At 36.6% G+C, this 20,497-nt stretch overlaps 1 protein-coding gene across 1 annotated transcript in view; it reads left to right on the top strand.

The window, feature by feature from the left end:
- prss12 (serine protease 12) overlaps positions 1-19,802 on the top strand; it is a 91,348-nt gene extending 71,546 nt beyond the window's left edge. Inside the window, exons 15-18 of the mRNA XM_056453484.1 lie at positions 726-804; positions 972-1,094; positions 10,310-10,608; positions 18,204-19,802. Of these exons, the coding sequence (XP_056309459.1) occupies positions 726-804; positions 972-1,094; positions 10,310-10,608; positions 18,204-18,511 (809 nt within the window). The 3' untranslated portion in view covers positions 18,512-19,802. The remainder of the gene's footprint in view (positions 1-725; positions 805-971; positions 1,095-10,309; positions 10,609-18,203) is intronic.
- The last annotated feature ends 695 nt before the right edge of the window (positions 19,803-20,497 follow it).

Raw genomic sequence — 20,497 nt, 5'->3', positions numbered from 1 at the left:
AAATAAAAGTTTTTTTTGACATAATATATCTGTGTGTACAGTGTAGATTTATGTAAATACATGCATATAATAATAATTATATTACATGCATATAATAATATAATGCATGCATATATTTTAGAAAATGTTAGATAAAAAAATTGGCGAACTGACAGTTTTAACCCAAAAATCACCAGTTAGTCAGATGAAGAAGTCAGAGATTCAATTAAATGAAAGTTTACTGAAGATAGTTTGCAGTTTCATCAGCAGAAGCCAGCTTCAACAGTACATACTGGATACATTTATATATGTAAAGAATATATAGAACTTAAAATGTCTATGTAACAAAATAGATTTGCATAGTTTTGTTTCTATGTGGTTGTATATAAGCATATAAAAATAAATATATAAAATATACACATACATATATTGTCTAAATTTTATTTTGGATGTGATTAATCTCTTTCACAATCAATCAATTAATTATTGTCCAGCACTAAATAAAAGTTGTTTATAGGGAAAGTCACTACAATTTCTGTTTATATTATTCTTATATTTTTATTCCTTTTTTTGTTTTGAAGACTGTAAAGGTGCAGGCGAGAGAAGAGGAGCAGAGCCTCTTAATAGCAGCAAGTGTTATACAACGTTTTGCAGGAGGCTTGCGGTGAAACAGCACCAAGGCAGATGTTCTTAACAGATTCACCCATGCATGCTTTATAGAAATTTGTGTTTGTAATACATTTCAGAGGCAGTTGGCTCCATGTGTGGTCTAAGACCCTCTCACACACGTCAGAAGAGAATTATAGGAGGAGAAAACTCTCTACGGTAAGCAAAGAGGGTCAAATTGTATATAAACATCGATGCCATAACAAATGACACATTTCAAAATAATTGTATATATGGTCAGAATGAGAAGACTATGTGGAGAGCTGTTTAAATGTTAAGTACTAGCATGCTCATAGTGTGTTTATGTGTGTTTGTGGATGGCGTAGTGGTGGCTGGCCGTGGCAGGCAGCTGTGCGTTTACGGGGCTCTCAGGCAGATGGACGCTTGGTATGTGGAGCCACTTTGATCAGCAGCTGCTGGATCCTCACCTCAGCTCACTGCTTCAAGAGGTACACAATTACTTATATATATGGACAGGTACATCTTCATTCTGTATCGCATCTGCAAGGCTTAAATAACACCCTGCCGCGTACACTCAAACTTCTTTCTTGTGTTTCCAACTTTCCACTGTGACTCACACTGCTAGATAACACAACATCAAAACAAACAAAACATTTCTAATGGTCCATTTTAAACAACGTACCTTCTTCCCACACTTTTTCTGTTGTCTGTGAACAATTCTGTAATCATTATCTGCAAATAAACACTCTTAGTCATCCCAGCTGCAAAACAAACAGAGTTAAACAGTTCCAATAATTCAGATTCAATAACAGATGCAGGAATCAAATTAAAATGCCGTCTATTTGATGAAGGCGATGAAAGTAGATCTGTGTATTAGGTCACACTTTTGCTAATGGGTGTTTGTACAGCTAAACACAACTAGTACAAATAACTGAACATTTTTAAACAATAGGTATAAATATGTATCTCTTATATGAAATGATATACAATTTAGGAGAATCACGATTGTATTGGGAGATGTTGCAACAAAGTAGGCGAAATGGACTTTCATCAAAAGTTTGCTTGGTTTCCACTCTTGACTCTCTATTGGACAGTAAATTCTTTGGTCACACTTTATTTTGATGGTCCGTTTTTTTAATTTAAGCTACATTGCATCTACATGCCAACTAATTCTCATTAGATTATAAGTAGACTGTTAGGTTGGGGTTAGGGTTAGAGTTAGTGTCAGTTGACATGTACTTGCAAAGTTTCTTGTAGTCAGTTAAATGTCTGTTGAAGGAGCAGTATCAACAGATATTAAGCAGACAGTCTACTAATACTCAAATGGACCATCTAAATAAAGCGTTACCAGCTCTTTTCAATCAGAACTGCAGGGTGTCCACTAATTATTCAAGGTAATGTAATTTTTGTGAGTTAACAATCAACAAAATCACATACAATCAACAATATGACATAATATTAATGATTCAATAAAATTCAAAATGAAATTTAATTATTAATTAATTATTAATTAATTTAAAATTAGCATTTTTTTTCTTTTTTAAATACTTCCTAAATTATGTTTAACAGAGCAAGAAAATTTTCACAGTATGTCTGATAATATTTTTTCTTCTGGAGGAAGTCTTATTTGTATTTCGATTAGAATAAAAGCAGTTTTTAATTTTTTAAAAACCAATTTAAGGTCAAAATTATTAGCCCCTATAAGTTATATATATATATATATATATATATATATATATATATATATATATATATATATATATATTCGATAGTCTACAGAACAAACCATTGTTATACAATAACTTATCTAATCACGCTAATCTGCCTAGATAACCTAATTAACCTATTTAAGCCTTTAAATGTCACTTTAAGCTGTATAGAAGTGTCTTGAAAAAATTCTAGTAAAATATTATTTACTGTCATTATGGCAAAGATAAAATAAATCACTTCTCTCTTTGTGCCGTGTCCTTTAGAAGCTCAAATACAGACACAGAAGAAGCTCTGTGGAAATAGCTTTCTCTGCTATAACATTACAGCACCTCTGGCCATGCCCCATTGCTGGTGAATGCATGTAACCTGAAGCGTTTGTGATCTCACTAACAGGGATGTATTTTTTTGTAGACCCCAATCTTGGTTGACTAGGCTTTGCTAAGCTAACTCTGTAAAAGCCAATGTCTCCCTTTGCATTAATCTTTGATATTACATTCATATTACATTCGTATTACATTCAGAGATGTTGTTTATGTTCACACAGTTACATTACACATTAACTAAAGTTTAAAATAAGATATCATAGTGGACCACCGCTTTAAGTGGTTTTAACAAAAATGTGTACTTTTGAAAAGTGTTTGTTTGCAAAAGTACAAAAAAATCTGATTTTCTACATCACTATCTACTTTCTTAAGTAGTTATTCTCATGTCAAATCTTAAATTTAGCAGGACTCATGTTTTGAATATTGTAAATATAACTGCTTGTTTCTAGGCAATGATGAACCTCATCCATCCCCATAACACATGCAATTAGCCATAGACCTTTCGTGCAATTTTTGATGAGTTTTCACCAAAGGGATAAAGGCTATAGCTTTTCACATTAAGGAAGAATAATAGTAGCAGGTCAGAGGAAAGCAATAAAAAAAGATATGAAAACAAACACTTCTGCTTCCCATAAGGATCAGTCTGGTAAATGATCTGCCTTCAGTTCAGTCTGAGACTCTGCTGCATGTCCACATTACTGTGAAGAATGTACGCCAGTGGTAGTTTCCTAAACCATTTAGGGTTTCATTTAAAAAAAAAGGGTCTCAGTAGAAAGACTTTGGCAATGTGAGAGGTTTAAGTAAGATAGGATCTGTTTTTTATCAACCAGTCCAAGCACTGAGCCTTCAAAATATGATCCATGACATCAGACTACTGCTAAAGTTTCCTCTAGTTGCATGCTCTCCTTCACACAGAGACGTGCACACACATACACACAGCTATAAATCTAGAGACCTTATGCCCCCCCCCCCTCTTTTTCCTCATACTCGTTCACACACTTTTTTTAAGAATGCAATTAATATCATGCAGAAGTGTAACAGTTGTTTTAAATCATTTGAGATCATTTAGCTTGAGATGACTCAAGTTAGTCTCTCACTTCCGAGTTTACCGAGGGTAGCATGACATTTGTGCAAAAATAGCACATACAAACACACACACACACACACACACATTGATATTAAACTATTTTTATGCTGTGTGCCAGGTTGTTGGCCAACCTTAATTAACTCTGGGGTTACAACCGGCATGGTATTATAGGACTGAGAGAGCCTCAATATGAACAAGCTAAAAGTCAGATAGCTTCCGGCTTCTGGATTTTTGGTACAACAGAGCAGTACACTATTGAACCAGTGTGGGTTGAGTTAATGAATTCATAGGGTACTGAATTACTTTACCCTACCTGACAAAAGTCCTTTTGCCTATCCAAGTTTTAGGAACAACAAATAATAACTTGACTTTTAGTTGATCATTTGGCATCAGAAGTGGCTTATATGAAAGGAAAAGTCTCTAGATTATGCTTATTTTCCCATAAAATGTGATCATGTCTTGATTTTTAATTATTTAATTAGGGCAGTAAGGTCTGACTTTGCTTAGAAAAAAGTCTTGTCACTTAACAGAAATAATGTACAGTATAAAAAAATAAAGTCATGGGGCAGTGGAAAATATTGTATATTATAAATATTGTATATTACTCCCATGAGCTTGGAGGACTGCATCCATACAGCTCTGCAATGACTCAAATAACTTATTAATAAAGTCATTTGGAATGGCAAAGACAGCGTTCTTGCAGGACTCACAGAGTTCATTAAGATTCTTTAGATTCATCTTCAATGCCTCCTCCTTCATCTTACCCCAGACATGATCAATAATGTTCATGTATGGTGACTGGGCTGGCCAATCCTGGAGCACATTCACCTTTTTTGCTTTCAGGAACTTTGATGTGGAGGCTAAAGTATGAGAAGGAGCGGCATCCCGCTGAAGAATTTGCCCTCTCCTGTGGTTTGCAATGTAATGGGCAGTACAAATGTCTTGACACCTCAGGCTGTTGATGTTGCCATCCACTCTACAGATCTCTCACATGCCCTCATACTGGATATAATAATAAAATAAAAAAAGGGATTTTTAGGCTTAGAATAGTCATTTAAACTGAACAGAAGTGTGGTCAAGAATGGTAATTCAAGGGATTTTGTAGCAAGGATGTTGATGCCAAAGAGGCTTGTCTTAGTATTTCAGAAACAGCTGATGTACAGGGATTTTCAAGCACAACCATCTTTAGGGTTTACAGAGAATGGTATGAAAATATTGGGTAAGGACGTGTGGCCACCAAAGTGATTTTTTTTTCCCAAGCTGAGTTAATTTTTTCAGTCGTAAATGGAATCGCCATATTTTGTTAGAATGGCAGCAGCATGACGTGGTGCTGAGCATCAATTTCTCAGTGCTAATTTTAATGCACTAAAATTTAAAGAAATGCTCCCAGGTAAGCGTTTATGGAAGAGCGCTGGCATTTTCAGCTGTGCAAAAACGCTTCTGTGGAAATGCACACTGAGTGGAAGTTCTGTGACTGTAAAGCTTGAAAGCGGTCAGACGTAAATGACCAGACTGGTTCAGTAAACTTGATAAACACTCATTTTTTGACTGAGGTCTGACAAAGAGCATATCTGAATGCACAGCTCATCAAATGTTGAATCAGAAGAACACATCTTTGCCACTGCTGTCACCAGGATACATTTGCACAGGTTCAACACAATTGGACAGTAGAAGACTAGAAACAAACTGCCTGACCTGATGAGTCTTCATTTTCAGACACTGTTTAGACATTCAGACACAATTTCACATTTTGGTGTAAATAACATTCTGCAAATATACACAGTAGATAACTATTGCTTTGTATGACAGCTGCTGATGGTAGTGTGATGGTGTGGGGATTATTTTCTTCCATCTCACTGTACTAGCTGAGGATCATTTAAACACTTTAGCCTACCTCTGTATTGTTGCTTACCAAGTTGATTCCTTAGATCAGTGTTTCTTAATCCTGGTCTTCACACCCTCATGCTGCATATTTGTTCATGTCTCTTATTTAACACTGGTGATTTAGGTGACCAGGCCATTAGAAGAGCTCCATGCATGAACTATGTTTTGACTGACACATCCCTGTGAAGTGTGCATTGTTTCCTAGTCCATTTTGCTTTATCGCTCAATACCTGAGTATGAGAAACCCTGATTTCACTTCAGAACATTGCTGTCATAACAATATAAACCAAAATCTCAGAGGAATGCTTACAGCACATTGTAAAAAATCTGTGGAATGAAAAATTAAGGCAGTTCTGAAGGCAAAAAAGGAGCCCAACCCAAGACTAACAAGGTGTACCAATAACACAGTGGCCTAAATAACCACGTTAAATTTAGAATAGTCCACCAATCAGAGCCTATGCCTTTAATGAAATAAGAAGGTGGAGAGGTGACCCTATAGCGAGCTCAGAACGGCTGGGGGGTTGTTATTGAGAAATGATCCTCATTCACAGTTGGGTTCAAGTGCAGCATGTCGGAGCAATACCCACTTGGCCGTGTCTCAGACAGAATAACCTTTTAATAACCTGCTCTAGATCAGTACTACAGTATGGATTAACACTGATTGTGAGTGTTAGAAGTGTAATATATTGAGTGTCTCTCATGAAGGGGCTGTGGGAATGTGCTGCTGATCCTGCTTCTGATTCCTGCCAGACCAAGAGTGTCATTCCGGACAGGCCAGATCCCTTTCCAGAAAAGACCTGACCGCGTAACTGGACACTGCCGTCTCTTTCTCTTTGGCACCACATACATATTTCCGTTACACAGAAATGGGTTCAATCACTAACAAGCAGACAGGGGGTGGGCGCATACACACACAACACACACACACATACAAGGAAATTATTTACTAAGTAAAATGGCCCACAGAAAAATCTCATTCTTAATCTTATGCTTTTCTTTTTTTGTTGTTTATTTGTTTACAGTTAAAAAACAACTCATTTTTTCCATTACCACATGCCATATTACAACTATCTATAAAGAGATTTGACAATCACACCAATGACAGTAAATTAACCCTACATTAAAATACTTTATATTAAAGACTGGTTATGACAAGAGGCTTTCAGTTTCATTCAAATCACTGTTTGAGTGTTTTGGGTATGATGTCATAGTCTTGAGTTTATGGAAAAAGAAAACTTCCTTTGTATCTCTGTTTTTACCAACTGATCGTGTGACCCCAGAGTGGTTTTGCAAGTGTGTGTTGGTGTGAATGTGTGTAAGTGCACATGCTTTGGCTTTGGAACTCTAAGATCAGTTGACATGAACTTCCTGAGGAAGGGACTTGATTTGTCATGTGAGGGCGTTTTGAGTGGCATGTAGAAGAGTCATAAATCATCTTGTGATAATGTATTACACTGCTGTGCTGGGGCCATTTTCATCCAGGTTTGATTATAAATTCAGTTCATTCTGTTTAGTCTCGCCAGTTTTGTTATATTATTTTTATTTGGACTTTTTGCCCGTTAATAATACAAAACAATATATAGTATTCAGTGTTTCCCAACCCTGTTCCTGGAGGCACACCAACAGTTCGTGTTTTGGATGTCTCACTCATCTGACCCATTAACTTCAGGTTTTGGAGTCTCTTCTAATGTTCTGATGAGTTGTTTCAGGTGTGTTTGATTAGGGAGAGAATGAAAATGTGTACTGTTAGTGTGCCTTCAGGAACAGGGTTGGGAAACTGGTATAAGTAACGATAAATCACAAAAATTATAAACGAATAATTTGAAGTGAATTTAGGCATCACATTTTTTTTAAATGTACAGTATGACAAATAGATTTTCATTTGAATAGATTAAAGATTACTTTTTAATTTCAAAATGTAATTATTATTATTTTTAAAGGTTATCAAAATAAAATATCATATAAAAAAAGAGAATAAACATGCACAATTAAATATTTATTATTTCTGATATAAATTTTCATCGTTCAAACTGGTATAATTGATTTTTTTAAACGAGTAAAATCTGCATAAATTTTTTTATAAATACAGTAAAACTTACGACAGTGTTTTAATTTAATCATTCATTCATTTTCTTTTCAGCTTAGACCCTTTATTAATCATATGTATATCATAATCATATCCAGCATATGTTTTACACAGCGGATGCCCCTCGAGCCACAACCCAACACTGTGACCCATACACTCTTGCATTCACACACATACACTACGGTCAATTTACTTTATTCAATTCACCTATAGCGCATGTCTTTGGACTGTAGGGGAAACCGGAGCACCTGGAGGAAACCCACGTGAACACGAGGAGAACATGCAAACTGAAATGCCAACTGACCCAGCTGGGGGTCGAACCAGCGACCTTTTTGCTGTGAGGCAATCATGCTACCCACTGCGCCACCACGACGTCCATTTTAATTTAATAATATTGAATATAATACTTTTCAGCAATATTATCATTTTTATAATTTGTTGATTTGATTCTTAAAACATTTCTTACTCGTCATATTCTTAGATTTATGTTTTTGTGGAAACATTGTGGAAATTTTGTGGATCTTTTGATGGTGGTTTAGATGGTTAGTGATTTAGGTAGTTTAAAGTGGTTTTAGATTTATATGAAATTAAAAATTACTAAAAAAACTCAATTCGGGCGACGCAGTGGCGCAGTAGGTAGTGCTGTCGCCTCACAACAAGAAGGTCACTGGTTCAAGCCTCGGCTGGATCAGTTGGCATTTCTGTGTGGAGTTTGCATGTTATCCCTGCGTTCGTGTGAGTTTCCTCCAGGTGCTCCGGTTTCCCCCACAGTCCAAAGACATGCGCCATAGGTGAACTGGGTAAGCTAAATTGTCCGTTGTGTATGTGTGTGAATGAGTGTGTGTGGATGTTTCCCAGAGATGGGTTGCAGCTGGAAGGGCATCCGCTGCGTAAAACATAAGCTGGGTTAGTTGGCAATTCATTCCGCTGTGGTGACCCCAGATTATTAAAGGGACTAAGCCAAAAAGAAAATGAATGAATGAAGGAATAAAAAACTAAATTCAGTGAACTTTTGGGAAATATTATTACAACATAATATTTTATACTAGTGGGCAGCACAGTGGCGCAGTGGGTAGCGCTCTCGCCTCACAGCAAGAAGGTTGCTGGTTTGAGCCTCGGCTGGGTCAGTTGGTGTTTGTGTGTGGAGTTTGCATGTTCTCCCCGTGTTTGCGTGGGTTTCTTCCAGATGCTCCGGTTTCCCCCACAAGTCCAAAGACGTGGTATAGGTGAATTGGGTAATCTAAATAGTCTGTAGTGTATGTGTGTGAATGAGTGTGTATGGATGTTTCCCAGTGATGCGTTGCAGCTGGAAGGGGATCCGCTGCGTAAATCATATGCTGGGTAAGTTTGCAGTTCCTTCTGCTGTGGTGACCCTTGATTAATAAAGGGACTAAGCTGAAAAGAAAAGAAAATGAATGAATATTTTATAATAAAGTAATATTTAAAAAAAATAAAATCATTGTAATATGCTGACTTGGTGATAATGAGGTCCAGATTTGTTTTAAAGATTCGTCGATTAAAAGAAAATTATTTATTTTTTGTGAATAATAAGACAATATAATATAATTTATGAAATAATAATATGAACACATTTTGATAGTAGAAATTCTTTTAATACATATTTAGTATTTGGGTATCAAGAAGCCTAAGATTAAGGAAGCAATTTTGTGGAAACAACGATTTATTTCGGATTCATTCATTCATTTTCTTTTCGGCCTAGTCCTTTTTTTAATCTGGGGTTGCCACAGCAGAATAAACCGCCAACTTATCCAGCATTTGTTTTATGCAGTGGATGCCCTTCCAGCTGCAACCCATCACTGGGAAACACATACACACTTATTCACACACACATACACTACGGACAATTTAGCCTACCCAATTCACCTGTACCGCATGTCTTTGGACTGTGGGGGAAACCAGAGCACCCGGAGGAAACCCCACGCGAACGTAGGGAGAACATGCAAACTCCACACAGAAATTCCAACTGACCCAGCCGAGGCTCGAACCAGCAACCTTCTTGCTGTGAGGCGACAGCTCTACCTACTGCGCCACCCTTTATTTCGGAATTGTTTAAAAAAATAAAAAGTTCTAGTATATATATATATATATATATTTTTTTTAAGAAATATGAAGTAAAATTTTAACTGTCTTTACTGTCACATTTGATTAATTGGTAACACTTTGGTTTAGGTCACAGTTCATGCTATTTACCCCTGGCTTATCACCCGCCTATAAGGATATTAACTGTTCATTAGTAGTTAGTATGACCTTATTCTGGAACCCTAATCCTACCCAAAACCTAAACCCAACTTCTACCTAATTACTAATTACTTGTTTATTAAGCCAGTAGTGTTAGGTAATGGTTTGTTAATACTGCCAATTGTGACACATTCTTGCTGGATTACCCTTTTAAAAAATCTAATGACCCCAGTTTAAATTCACTATAAACCTCAACTTTAAAGGTTTCCAATAAAAGCAGATAATTAATATGGTACTGTAACTATATTCTGCACAGATGTTCAGTTGATCAGTGGACGTGGTTACGAATCAATTAGTAAGGTTACTAACAAATCTGTGGTTTGGTTATATTGTCTGTTATATGCTCTTTCTCAGGTATGGGAACAGCACTGGACTGTATAAAGTTCGTGTTGGTGACTATCACTCTCTGGTCCCTGAGGAGTATGAGGAAGAGTACGCTGTAGAGAAGATCGTCCTTCACCCACGCTACCATTCAGACAGCAGCGACTATGACCTGGCACTTCTGCGTGTGTCTGGACACAGAGCTCACAGGGGTGTCACAGGCCAATGCGTCACACTGAGCAGATCCGTGCTGCCCGCCTGTCTGCCAGTGCGGAGAGAGAAAGTGCCAAAGGGCACCGCCAACTGTTACATCACAGGCTGGGGAGATACAGGTTAGAGATAGCATAAATCACACACATTCATAGGACTGGCACGATAAGTCATTTTGTTGTGAAATATATTGTCACCGCAAATATTATTCTCATTTTAAGACCATTTTATTCCACTAATTATATAATGATTTACAACAGCATAACAATACAAAAGGAATTAACCAGCTCAGGCTCATTGGAAATATGTGCCTACATTTTTCAAAAATACTTTGCTACGGGTACGTTTTGTTGTCATTTCAGATACAAATCCATCTTGTACAACTAGTCCACAAGAATGCAGAGCTTGTTGTACAGACCACCTATAGCGAACTACTGATCTAAACCCTTCCCTAAACCCAACCAATAGTGTTTTCATTAGCAAACATAAGAGAACAAGATACATTGAAGAATGTGGGTTACCAAACAGTTGTTGGAGAAAATACTAGTGAGGTCACTGACAACTTAAGAGTGAGTAAATAATGACAGCACTTTCATTTAGTCAATTTCATTGAGTCAATTACCTCTTTAATATTGATAAAAGAACAAAACAATTATTTTATGTTTGTTTGTACAATTACTCTTTTAATTTGATAAATGCTAGTGCTAAATGCACCTAAAATAGCTGAAAATAAACAACTGTTTGTTTTATATCATGACATGGCCACACATTCATGCATCCACACAGTCTTTTTTTCTTTAAAATGGACACTAGAAGGAAACTAGACATGAAAAAAAGACATTTTTTAAAAGATGTAAAATAAATCTGTGGTATACAGTTGAAGTCAGAATTATTAGCTCCCTTGAATTATTAGCCCCCTGTTTATTTTTTCCCCCAATTTCTGTTTAACGAAGAGAAGGTTTTTTTTCAACGCATTTCTAAACATAATAGTTTTAATAACTAATTTCTAATAACTTAATTATTTTATCTTTGTCATGATGACAGTAAATAATATTTTACAAGATATTTTTCAAGACACTTCTATGTAGCTTAAAGTGACATTTAAAGGCTTAACTAGGTTAATTAGGTTAACTAGGCAGCTTAGGGTAAATAGGCAAGTTTTTGTATAACGATGGTTTGTTCTGTAGACATTCAAATAAAATTTAGCTTAAAGGGGCCAATAATTTTGACCTTAAAATGGCTCATAAAAAATGTAAAAACTGCTTTTATTCTAGCCAAAATAAAACAAATAAGACTTTCTCCAGAAGAAAAAATATTATCAGACATACTGTGAAAATTTCCTTGCTCTGTTAAACATCATTTGGGAAATATTTAAAAAAGAAAAAAAAAGAATTCAAATAATATTCTGACTAAATAATAATATTCAATATATTTCAAAGGGGGGCTAATAATTCTGACTTCAACTGTATGTAGAATGTGTCTCAATGTTCAGCTTGAAGTACCCCACACACCAAAAATTATTGGAACTTGTTGGTCACTTTAATGTGAGATGCTAACGGTCTAATCTGAATTAATGATTTATGCTAAGCTAAGCTAAATGTGTCCCCACCCGGCCCTAATTTCCAAAATAGCGGTGTTCTTTTAAGGGCTAGTGATAAATAACAAGATCCCATTCCTATGTCAATAGACAAGAGAAACCTGCGAAATGAGTTTTTAAACATGCTTTCTGAAACTTGCTTTAAGACTCGAGAAATAGATTGAGAAACGGTTATAACAGACTGTCTGACAGCCTCAAGATTTCAAAATGAAAGATGTTTTGACCACAATTAGAGCAAAAGCTGAGGCTGTGTTTGTGTGTGAAATGTAGGTGTTTTGGGCGCTGTTGAATAGTGCAGGCTGACAGGCATAAGATGTGATCAGAGAGTGTGAAAGCAGAACTGACAGCGATGATCACACACCGCAAGATTTTACTGAGTCTTTGTTCTGTGTTCTGTCTGAAACAATCGCTCCCTCACTGTGTCCTTCTCACCCACAGACAGACAAGAACAAAACTACTGAGCCAAGTATATGGGATGACACTGCCATTTAATCATTCAGAAGCTGCTTTTATCCAAAGCAAGTACAAATGAGAAAGAGCACAAGCAATTTCAGTTCAGAAATTCAAGAGGTTTTCATCAATGTGTAATGCCATTTATTTATTTATAATACCAGTAAGTGCTTCACTGTATGTTTTGAAGTACACTTTAAAACAATTTTAAAAGCCTACTCTTTATGGCAGAGTTATTCAATAGTGGCCCGTGGGCCGAACTTGGCGCGTGAGGCAATTTCCAAATAGTGTGACCAAGACATGTTCAGTTGAAAAATGACCGCTATAGTTATGAAGTGACGTGCATCTGTTCAGTAAAGCACAAGCTGCAGTTAAAGGCTGCTCAGACCGTAAGACAACTGATATTAAGAGTGTGCGCGAGCAGCCGAAAACATTTGGATACTTAAGCTAAAAGGCTTCTCAATGCCGCGTTGCATGGAGCGAAACTGTTGCAACTAAACAAAGTTATGCCACCTGTGCGCTAGCCTAAAGTTCCGAGCTTATACACCGAAGCTTATACGCACACACACTGGATTAACTATAGCAGCGGGCCATTCACATATCGCGTCTTTTCCTGCACAAGTTCGTTATTTAAAATGTAAGAACATATGCCAGTATGCATGGGCAAGCGGAGCAATTCGCTCGTGCCTTCCAGACGCACCGAGTAGAAAACGTCTCACACTGTAGCAGTGAGAGTTGTGCGTGGCTTTCAGTGCAATATAAACAATAGGTTACGTTAGACCAATTATTAAAATGACAGTTCATGTAAATACTTGCCTAATATAAAGCTTAAATGTACATTAGACGTGATAACCGTGAAACCATGATTATTCTTCAGACTATATAATCGTACAACCAATTGTTGCATTCCTAATTATTGTGTAGTTCAAAACATATGAATATGTGTTTAAATGTAGAAGAAGCCTACTTAAGCAATGCACTGCTTTTGTTGTGCTTTGAAATACAAGATTTGAATGTTTGTACAAAGAAAAAAAGCCTGCTGTACAATGCACTGATATTATGTAGTTTCAAAACACAACATATTAACATTTTAATGTAGGAAAATCCAACATGGGTGTATTAAAGAGCAAAAATACAACATATGGGCTCTTAAATTGCTGTTGTGGCATCACTTATATTGCAATTCACACTCTCCGGCCCCTCATTTGGTTTGGATGCTTTTCATGAACTGGCCCCCATGACAAACAAACTGAATAGCCCTGCTTTATGGGAATAACTTGCCAAAATAATACACTTACAAATATAATATAAAGTTTAATGTAAAAATAAAAATGCAATATGCACTGTAAAAAATTCTGGGTTCCACACAATTGATTTGTGTTGGGACAGCATAAAGGAAGTTAACTTATTTGTTTTTACAAATTAAAAAAAGGTTGTGTTGATTCAGCTTATTACTTAAATAAGTAGTTTGAACAAATAGCGAATGTATTTTTTTTTAGTGTAGTTAAAAATGATATCAAATGCAAGTAGTTTCTGTGGCTCTTACTTTTCTACAATTTAAAGCTCCTAAATCAAAATTGAACCTTCTAAATTCATTAAGACTTGAATTAATTTTGATCAGTATTTTTGTTTTCCAGTACAATTACAGTATTTTTGTTATAAAGCTTCAATAAACCCTGGTTGGACTTCAGAATGCTTTTTACTAGAGGACTGGGACTAGAGTACAACTTCAAATGTAATTTTATAATTTTATAACTATTATATTCAAAATAAAGTGAATGGCAATTCAATATTGACAAGCGGTTATGGTGAATCTATTTTAACTTATAATTTAAGTTATTACACTACCTGACATAAGTCCATAAGTTTTAGGACCAACAAATAACATCTTGACTTCTAGTTGATCATTTGGCATCAGAAGTGGCTAATACAATGACTCAAAAAACTTATTAATAAAGTCATCTGGAATGGCAAAGAAAGTGTTCTTGCAGGACTCCCAGAGTTCCTCAAGATTCTTTGGATTCATCTTCAATGCCTCCTTCCATCTTACCCAAGACATGCTCAATGATCTTCATGTCTTTGTGACTGGGCTGGCCAATCCTGGAGCATCTTGACCTTTTTTCTTTCAGTAACTTTGATGTGGAGGCTGAAGTATGAGAAGGAGTGCCATCCTGCTAAAGAATTTGCCCTCTCCTGTGGTTTGTAATGTAATGGGCAACACAAATGTCTTGACACCCCAGGCTGTTGATGTTGCCATCCACTCTGCAGATCTCTAATACTGAATGTAACCCCAGACTATGATTTTTCCTTTACCAAGACTGGTTTCTGTGTGAATCATGGGTCCATGCGGGTTCCAATAGGTCTTCTGCAGTATTTGTGATGACTGAGATGCAGTTCAACAGATGATTCATCAGAAAAACTACCTTCTGACACTTTTCCAAGTGATCAACCAGAAGTAAAGTTATTATTATTTGTTGTTTTTACAACTGGGATCGACAACAGAACTTTTATCAGGTAGTGTATAATGATTACTAAACTGAAATCAAATTTCAGTTAACATGGTGTCATCAGTAAACTTAACATCTTATACTTTCTCTAGTCTTGTGTGGTTTTCTTTCTTCTGGACCTCACAGAATATATTTTTGAAAATATCAATGCAATGCAAGTCAATGGAGACAAACACAGAGAAGTTGTACTTTTGGGTGAACTGTTTAATTTGCGATAAAATTTTACTTGTTGGCTGAACATGACAAAAAAGAAATCAGTAAAACATCTGTTTTTTCACAACAGTCAGACATCATCCATCTCAAACATTTAGTAATTATTTGTTTCCTCGGTTGTATTTGCAAACAATGTTGCATATTTGCATGAGGTTGTTTGTAAGTACTGGTTTATGTATGAGCACATGGCGTGAATGCCATTTTAACATGTTCATAATCACCAAAGAGTTTATATTAGTGTTCTGTGGGGTCATGGGGCTGTGAACTGATGTCATTTATAAATATCTCCAACCAGATGTCCAGTGATTAATTAGCAGCTACATCAGTTACATTTACCCTCAAATACATAATCTACACTTACAAACAATTTTATAGCCATGAGAAGTTTAGTATATATATTATGGAAGTAATATACTTGAAAAGAATGCACATAAATTTGATTTCTTTAAGTGCGCTTAAAGTGCACTTCTTAAAAGACAAAACGCATTTCGAAATCTGCTTTACACTGATATTAAGACGCATTTTCATCAATCTGATCACAAGTGACATTGACAATAATAAATAGTGTCTAAGCATTTAGAGCCCTTCACTTTTAACAGCTTTCAGAAGCTGTCAAACACATCTGATCTGATTGCTTTCATAGTGTAAATGGGCAAAAGCCACTTAAGACTTACTATTGTAAAGCTAGTTATTTACTGTGATTGTAACAGAATATGTTGGGAGAATGCACAGTAAAACAAAATAACCGTGCTGAATGTGACTGAAAAAATTTGCTATTACATCCTTTTTTGCTTGCTTTCCCATTCTCTTGAAGCCCTCCAACGTGTGTTGCTGCATCCCATGAACATATTGTCATGAAATTATTATCATGGACAAATGAAGGACGGTTTCAGGTTATTGCAATGATATGAGGGTGAGAAATTAATAAATTTTTTGGGGTTAACTAATTGTTAAATAGAGATATTCACTCCAAAATGATTTATTTCTCACTATTTACTCACCCTCAAGTCGTTTCAAGCCTTTATTTTTTAATGTGTTTAAGAAGATATGAAGATACAGCTCCATTGGAAGTAATAGGTTTTTGTGACGCACATTTAAGGTGCAAAGTTTTGGGGATATATATAACTCTCCTATTAATACTAGGTACAAATATCCATATTGCCATCTTTGTGTATTTTAGTACACTAAAAGATGCCTTTTTTACATGATGCAAGCACATATTTTAAAGAGGTGGTCGACTACGATATTATATTTTAAACTTTAGTTGATGTGTAATGTAGCTGTGTGAACATAAACATCTCTGAATGTAATATGCTCAAAGATCAATGCAAAGTGAGACAATGCCTTTAACCGAGTTAGCTTAGCAAAGCCTATAGTCAACGAAGAATGGGGACTACAAAAAAAATACATCCGGGTTAGTGAGATCACAAACGCTTCAGGTTACATGCATTGCAACACACTCATACACCCCGCGCAGTGAAGGGGCGTGATCAGAGGCACTGTAATGTTATAGCAGAGAAAGCTAAAATTCCGTCCCAACGCTGCTATTTCCACAGAGCTTGTTCTGTTTCTGTATTTTGACTTCAAAAGGATGTGACACAAAGAGAGTGTGAATTTTGTTTATGTTCCAGTATAAAAAGTATATAGCTAGCATTTAACAAAGGAGAGCTCCCAGAATCCTTCCCAGTTCAGTGCTGGATTCGGCTAAAAACTCCTCAAAGAAGGAGCAGCTCCAACCATAATAGAAGAAGCTGTGGACTGTGAGTCACAACCTGTAAGTTAGAACTGATGTATTACATGCATAGTGTCTAGCATTAATGGTATGTTGTAACAAGGATGTAAACAATGAGAAATGCAGTTTGGCACGGCTAACAATTTAGCTACAAATTTATATTTATCCGTCAAAACCGCTGTAAACACACAATCTTCACCAGCGCATCAGTGTCTCTCTATGTGGTCGATTTCCCTGCATTCTACATCCCAAATAACGAACTCGCAAAAGATGTGAACATTATTTAGAGAGCAGGCATGAGGTTCAGCTGTGTCCTCTTCAGTTTCTATCTGATTCAGGCTCAAACTGATACAGCTAACAGCTACTCTGACTGACAGTATTTACACAATGACACAGCGTGAGCTATTAGAGGCGTGACGCTTTGCCTGGTGACATGTAGCAGATCCACGAATCATAGCACTTTATGTTAGCTGACCAATCAGAGCCTCTTTGAGGGCATCTTATAAACATGACCAAGCCTTAAGAATACACTGTGGACCACCCCTTTAAAATTGAAAATATACTTAAAAAAATATATACTCACAGTTGTGTGGCAACAGTCACCAAAATGGCACAATTAGGACAAAACCTGAATGGGGTATTAAACAGTTATAAAAACATTTATGTGGTATTTTGAGCACATACACACTCTAGGGACATCAGAGACTTATTTTACACCTTGAAAAAATGGGCAAAATACAGGTAGGTCCTCGGTAAGGCATAATAGAAGAGCACATTCAATACAATTACACTCTTTTCAGTATCCTCTGTGTCCACACCTGTCCAGCTGTCTTCTCTCATCAAAACAGAAAGACAGACGAGACGGTAGAAACATCCACACAGAGCTGCAATCAGAGCCTGACAGCACCGAACATCAGGAACTCATCACCAAACTGCACTGCGTAATTATAATGTCAGTGTCAAGCATCTAGATGATCATGTGACGTGCTGATAGTGGGGTTTCACTCGAATGACCATGGCGTATTGTAAATCACTAGTGGCGTATTTTGAGCATTAAAAGTCCTTAACCGTATTTTGAAGGGGAATGAATGAAGTGTGTGCTGCTGTCGCACTGTGAGCAAAGTAACTCCACACTTGGTTGCATGCGTGAACAGTTAAGCTTGATCACTTCCAGACTGCAAGTTAAAGGGACTTCCTGACCTTTCTTTTTATCCTCAGGTCGTGCATATTCCAAAACTCTCCAGCAGGCCTCCATTTCTGTGTTGAGCAAGCGTCAGTGTGAGCAGCGCTACTCGGAGCAGTTCACCAATCGCATGCTGTGCGCCGGCTCGTCCCATGATGCCCAGCGTGTGGACTCCTGCCGCGGTGATAGCGGTGGTCCGCTGGTGTGCGAGAGGCCGAGCGGGAGCTGGGTTGTTTATGGGGTCACATCATGGGGTCATGCGTGTCGCCTGCAGGAAGCACCCGGGGTTTACACCAAAGTCTCCGCCTTCGTGCCCTGGATTAAGAAGGTCATTGGCCAGTAGAAAATGATGGTGAACAAAATAGTATTCTGACTTTGTGGGCTAAAAGATGAAGCACATTTTAGATTATATTTTAAAAATTAATTTCTTAAGACAAGCTGAAATTAACTTCCGAACAAGTCTTAAATGCCAGAGAGAAAGGCTATGTTTTGCTTTAAAGGGGCTATATGTACAAATTTTCATGTCTTTTATTGCCATTGTGAGGTTGTCTATGAAAGCCTGTAGACAGATAGTTATGTGAAGGACTGTAAAAACAGTAGTTGTACTGAATATTATTTATGCTATCTATTAAATTACCCAATACATTTTATTTTTTAAAGCTCACCCCCAACCCTGAACCCAACCATCACAATAACAGTACTGTAAAAATATAAATTATTGTTATACAGTGTCTAAAATGCTGCTACTGTTTATTGATGTGCATATCACACTTCTAGCCGGCCATGTATCCGATCCAGACTTTACCGCATACCTCGGTTGTAACCAGTGGTTATTTGAGTTACTATTAGCTCGAATCAGTCTGGCAATTCTCCTCTGACCTCTGGCATCAACAAGGCATTTGCGCCACAGAACTAGTAACAATAATTACAAACTTTAATAGAATTCTTAAACTAAAAGTGAACTGAAATACTGTAATATATTGTATTGTATTTGGGGGTGCTTTGTAACTTTCATTCTCCTGATTATCTTGTGTGCAGTAGGAGCTAACAGTGGTTTCTGAAGTCTACATATAGCCCATTTAAGTGTGGAGTGATGAAGGGACGCTCTAAAACCAGAAAAAATATGCGGCATTTCTTCTTTCTTTCTGCCAACACAACAAACATTCCAGATATGCGAGTCCCATCTCACTCTCAATACACTACAATTATATAGTATAAATACAGCACTACAACATACAAGAGAGAGAGAGAGAGAGATCGACTTAGAATATCACTTACCATTATAATAATGATTTGTTCAGCTGTAGTTAGAAATTACGCTGTTTTAATCTTCTAAGTGCTTATTATGCAGTCTCCGTCGCCATCTTGTGGATAAACAACGTCAACCGTCTTTGGTCTGTTCAATGACAGGCTAATGGTCGCCAAACTGTATAGTTGCAATCTAAACAACTACTTTCTCGACAAAAAAGCCTCAAAAGTACATTATGTTGCCCACAGCAGCAATATTTGTCAAACTGTAGAGCGTCCTCAGCATTGTTCTGTATGCTTGTTGCTGTGTGTGGGCGGAGTAATACAGAAGGGTGAAGAGGCTGGTCGAGTGCTGTTACTGGCAAAGCACGACAAGCATCAGCCAATCAGATTCAAGAATATATATATATATATATATATATATATATATATATATATATATATATATATATATATATATATATATATATATATATTTTTTTTTTTTTTTTTTTTGCTATAGTTTCAACTAGTGGGCAATGAACTGTAAATGTAAGCGTATAGGTTGCAGTAAGCTTCCTTGCACAAATAACCTACAGTACTTGGTTGTTTTCATACGAAGACATTTGTAAATTGATCCTTTTTAAAAGATGTTTTAAAATAGTTGGATTTTAAATTGGCAATAAATCTAAAAACACTGAATAAGGTCAGTATTTGTGGAAGTTAAAAAATTCATGACAAAGTGCATCAAGTTGTCTTAAACTCTTTCCTTTTTTAATGAAAGCACTTCAAGGGTTGAAGAGACCACATTGGTGATTCTGGAATTATTCAGATTTTTTTTGATTGAACATCTATCCAAGTGACTGTATTCTTCTTGCCATTACAAGACAAGCTCAAACTTTAAGCCATAAACCAGGATGTGTAATGTTTCTCAGTTGATACCTATTTGAGCGTCTTGAAGAATGTTCCGATGGCTTGAAATGACATCAGGCTTTAATGCTGAAATGAGAAGATTGTGGACTTCCTGCCAAGAAACCTATGGTAATTCTAAACTCTTGGGAAACAGTTACCATGCCATTGCTTAGAAACCGACTGCATCACC

Source organism: Danio aesculapii, chromosome 1 (genome assembly GCF_903798145.1).
Source record: "Danio aesculapii chromosome 1, fDanAes4.1, whole genome shotgun sequence".
In the NCBI taxonomy this organism is placed as follows: Eukaryota; Metazoa; Chordata; class Actinopteri; order Cypriniformes; family Danionidae; genus Danio; species Danio aesculapii.
This window is presented reverse-complemented; position numbering and strand designations above follow the sequence as displayed.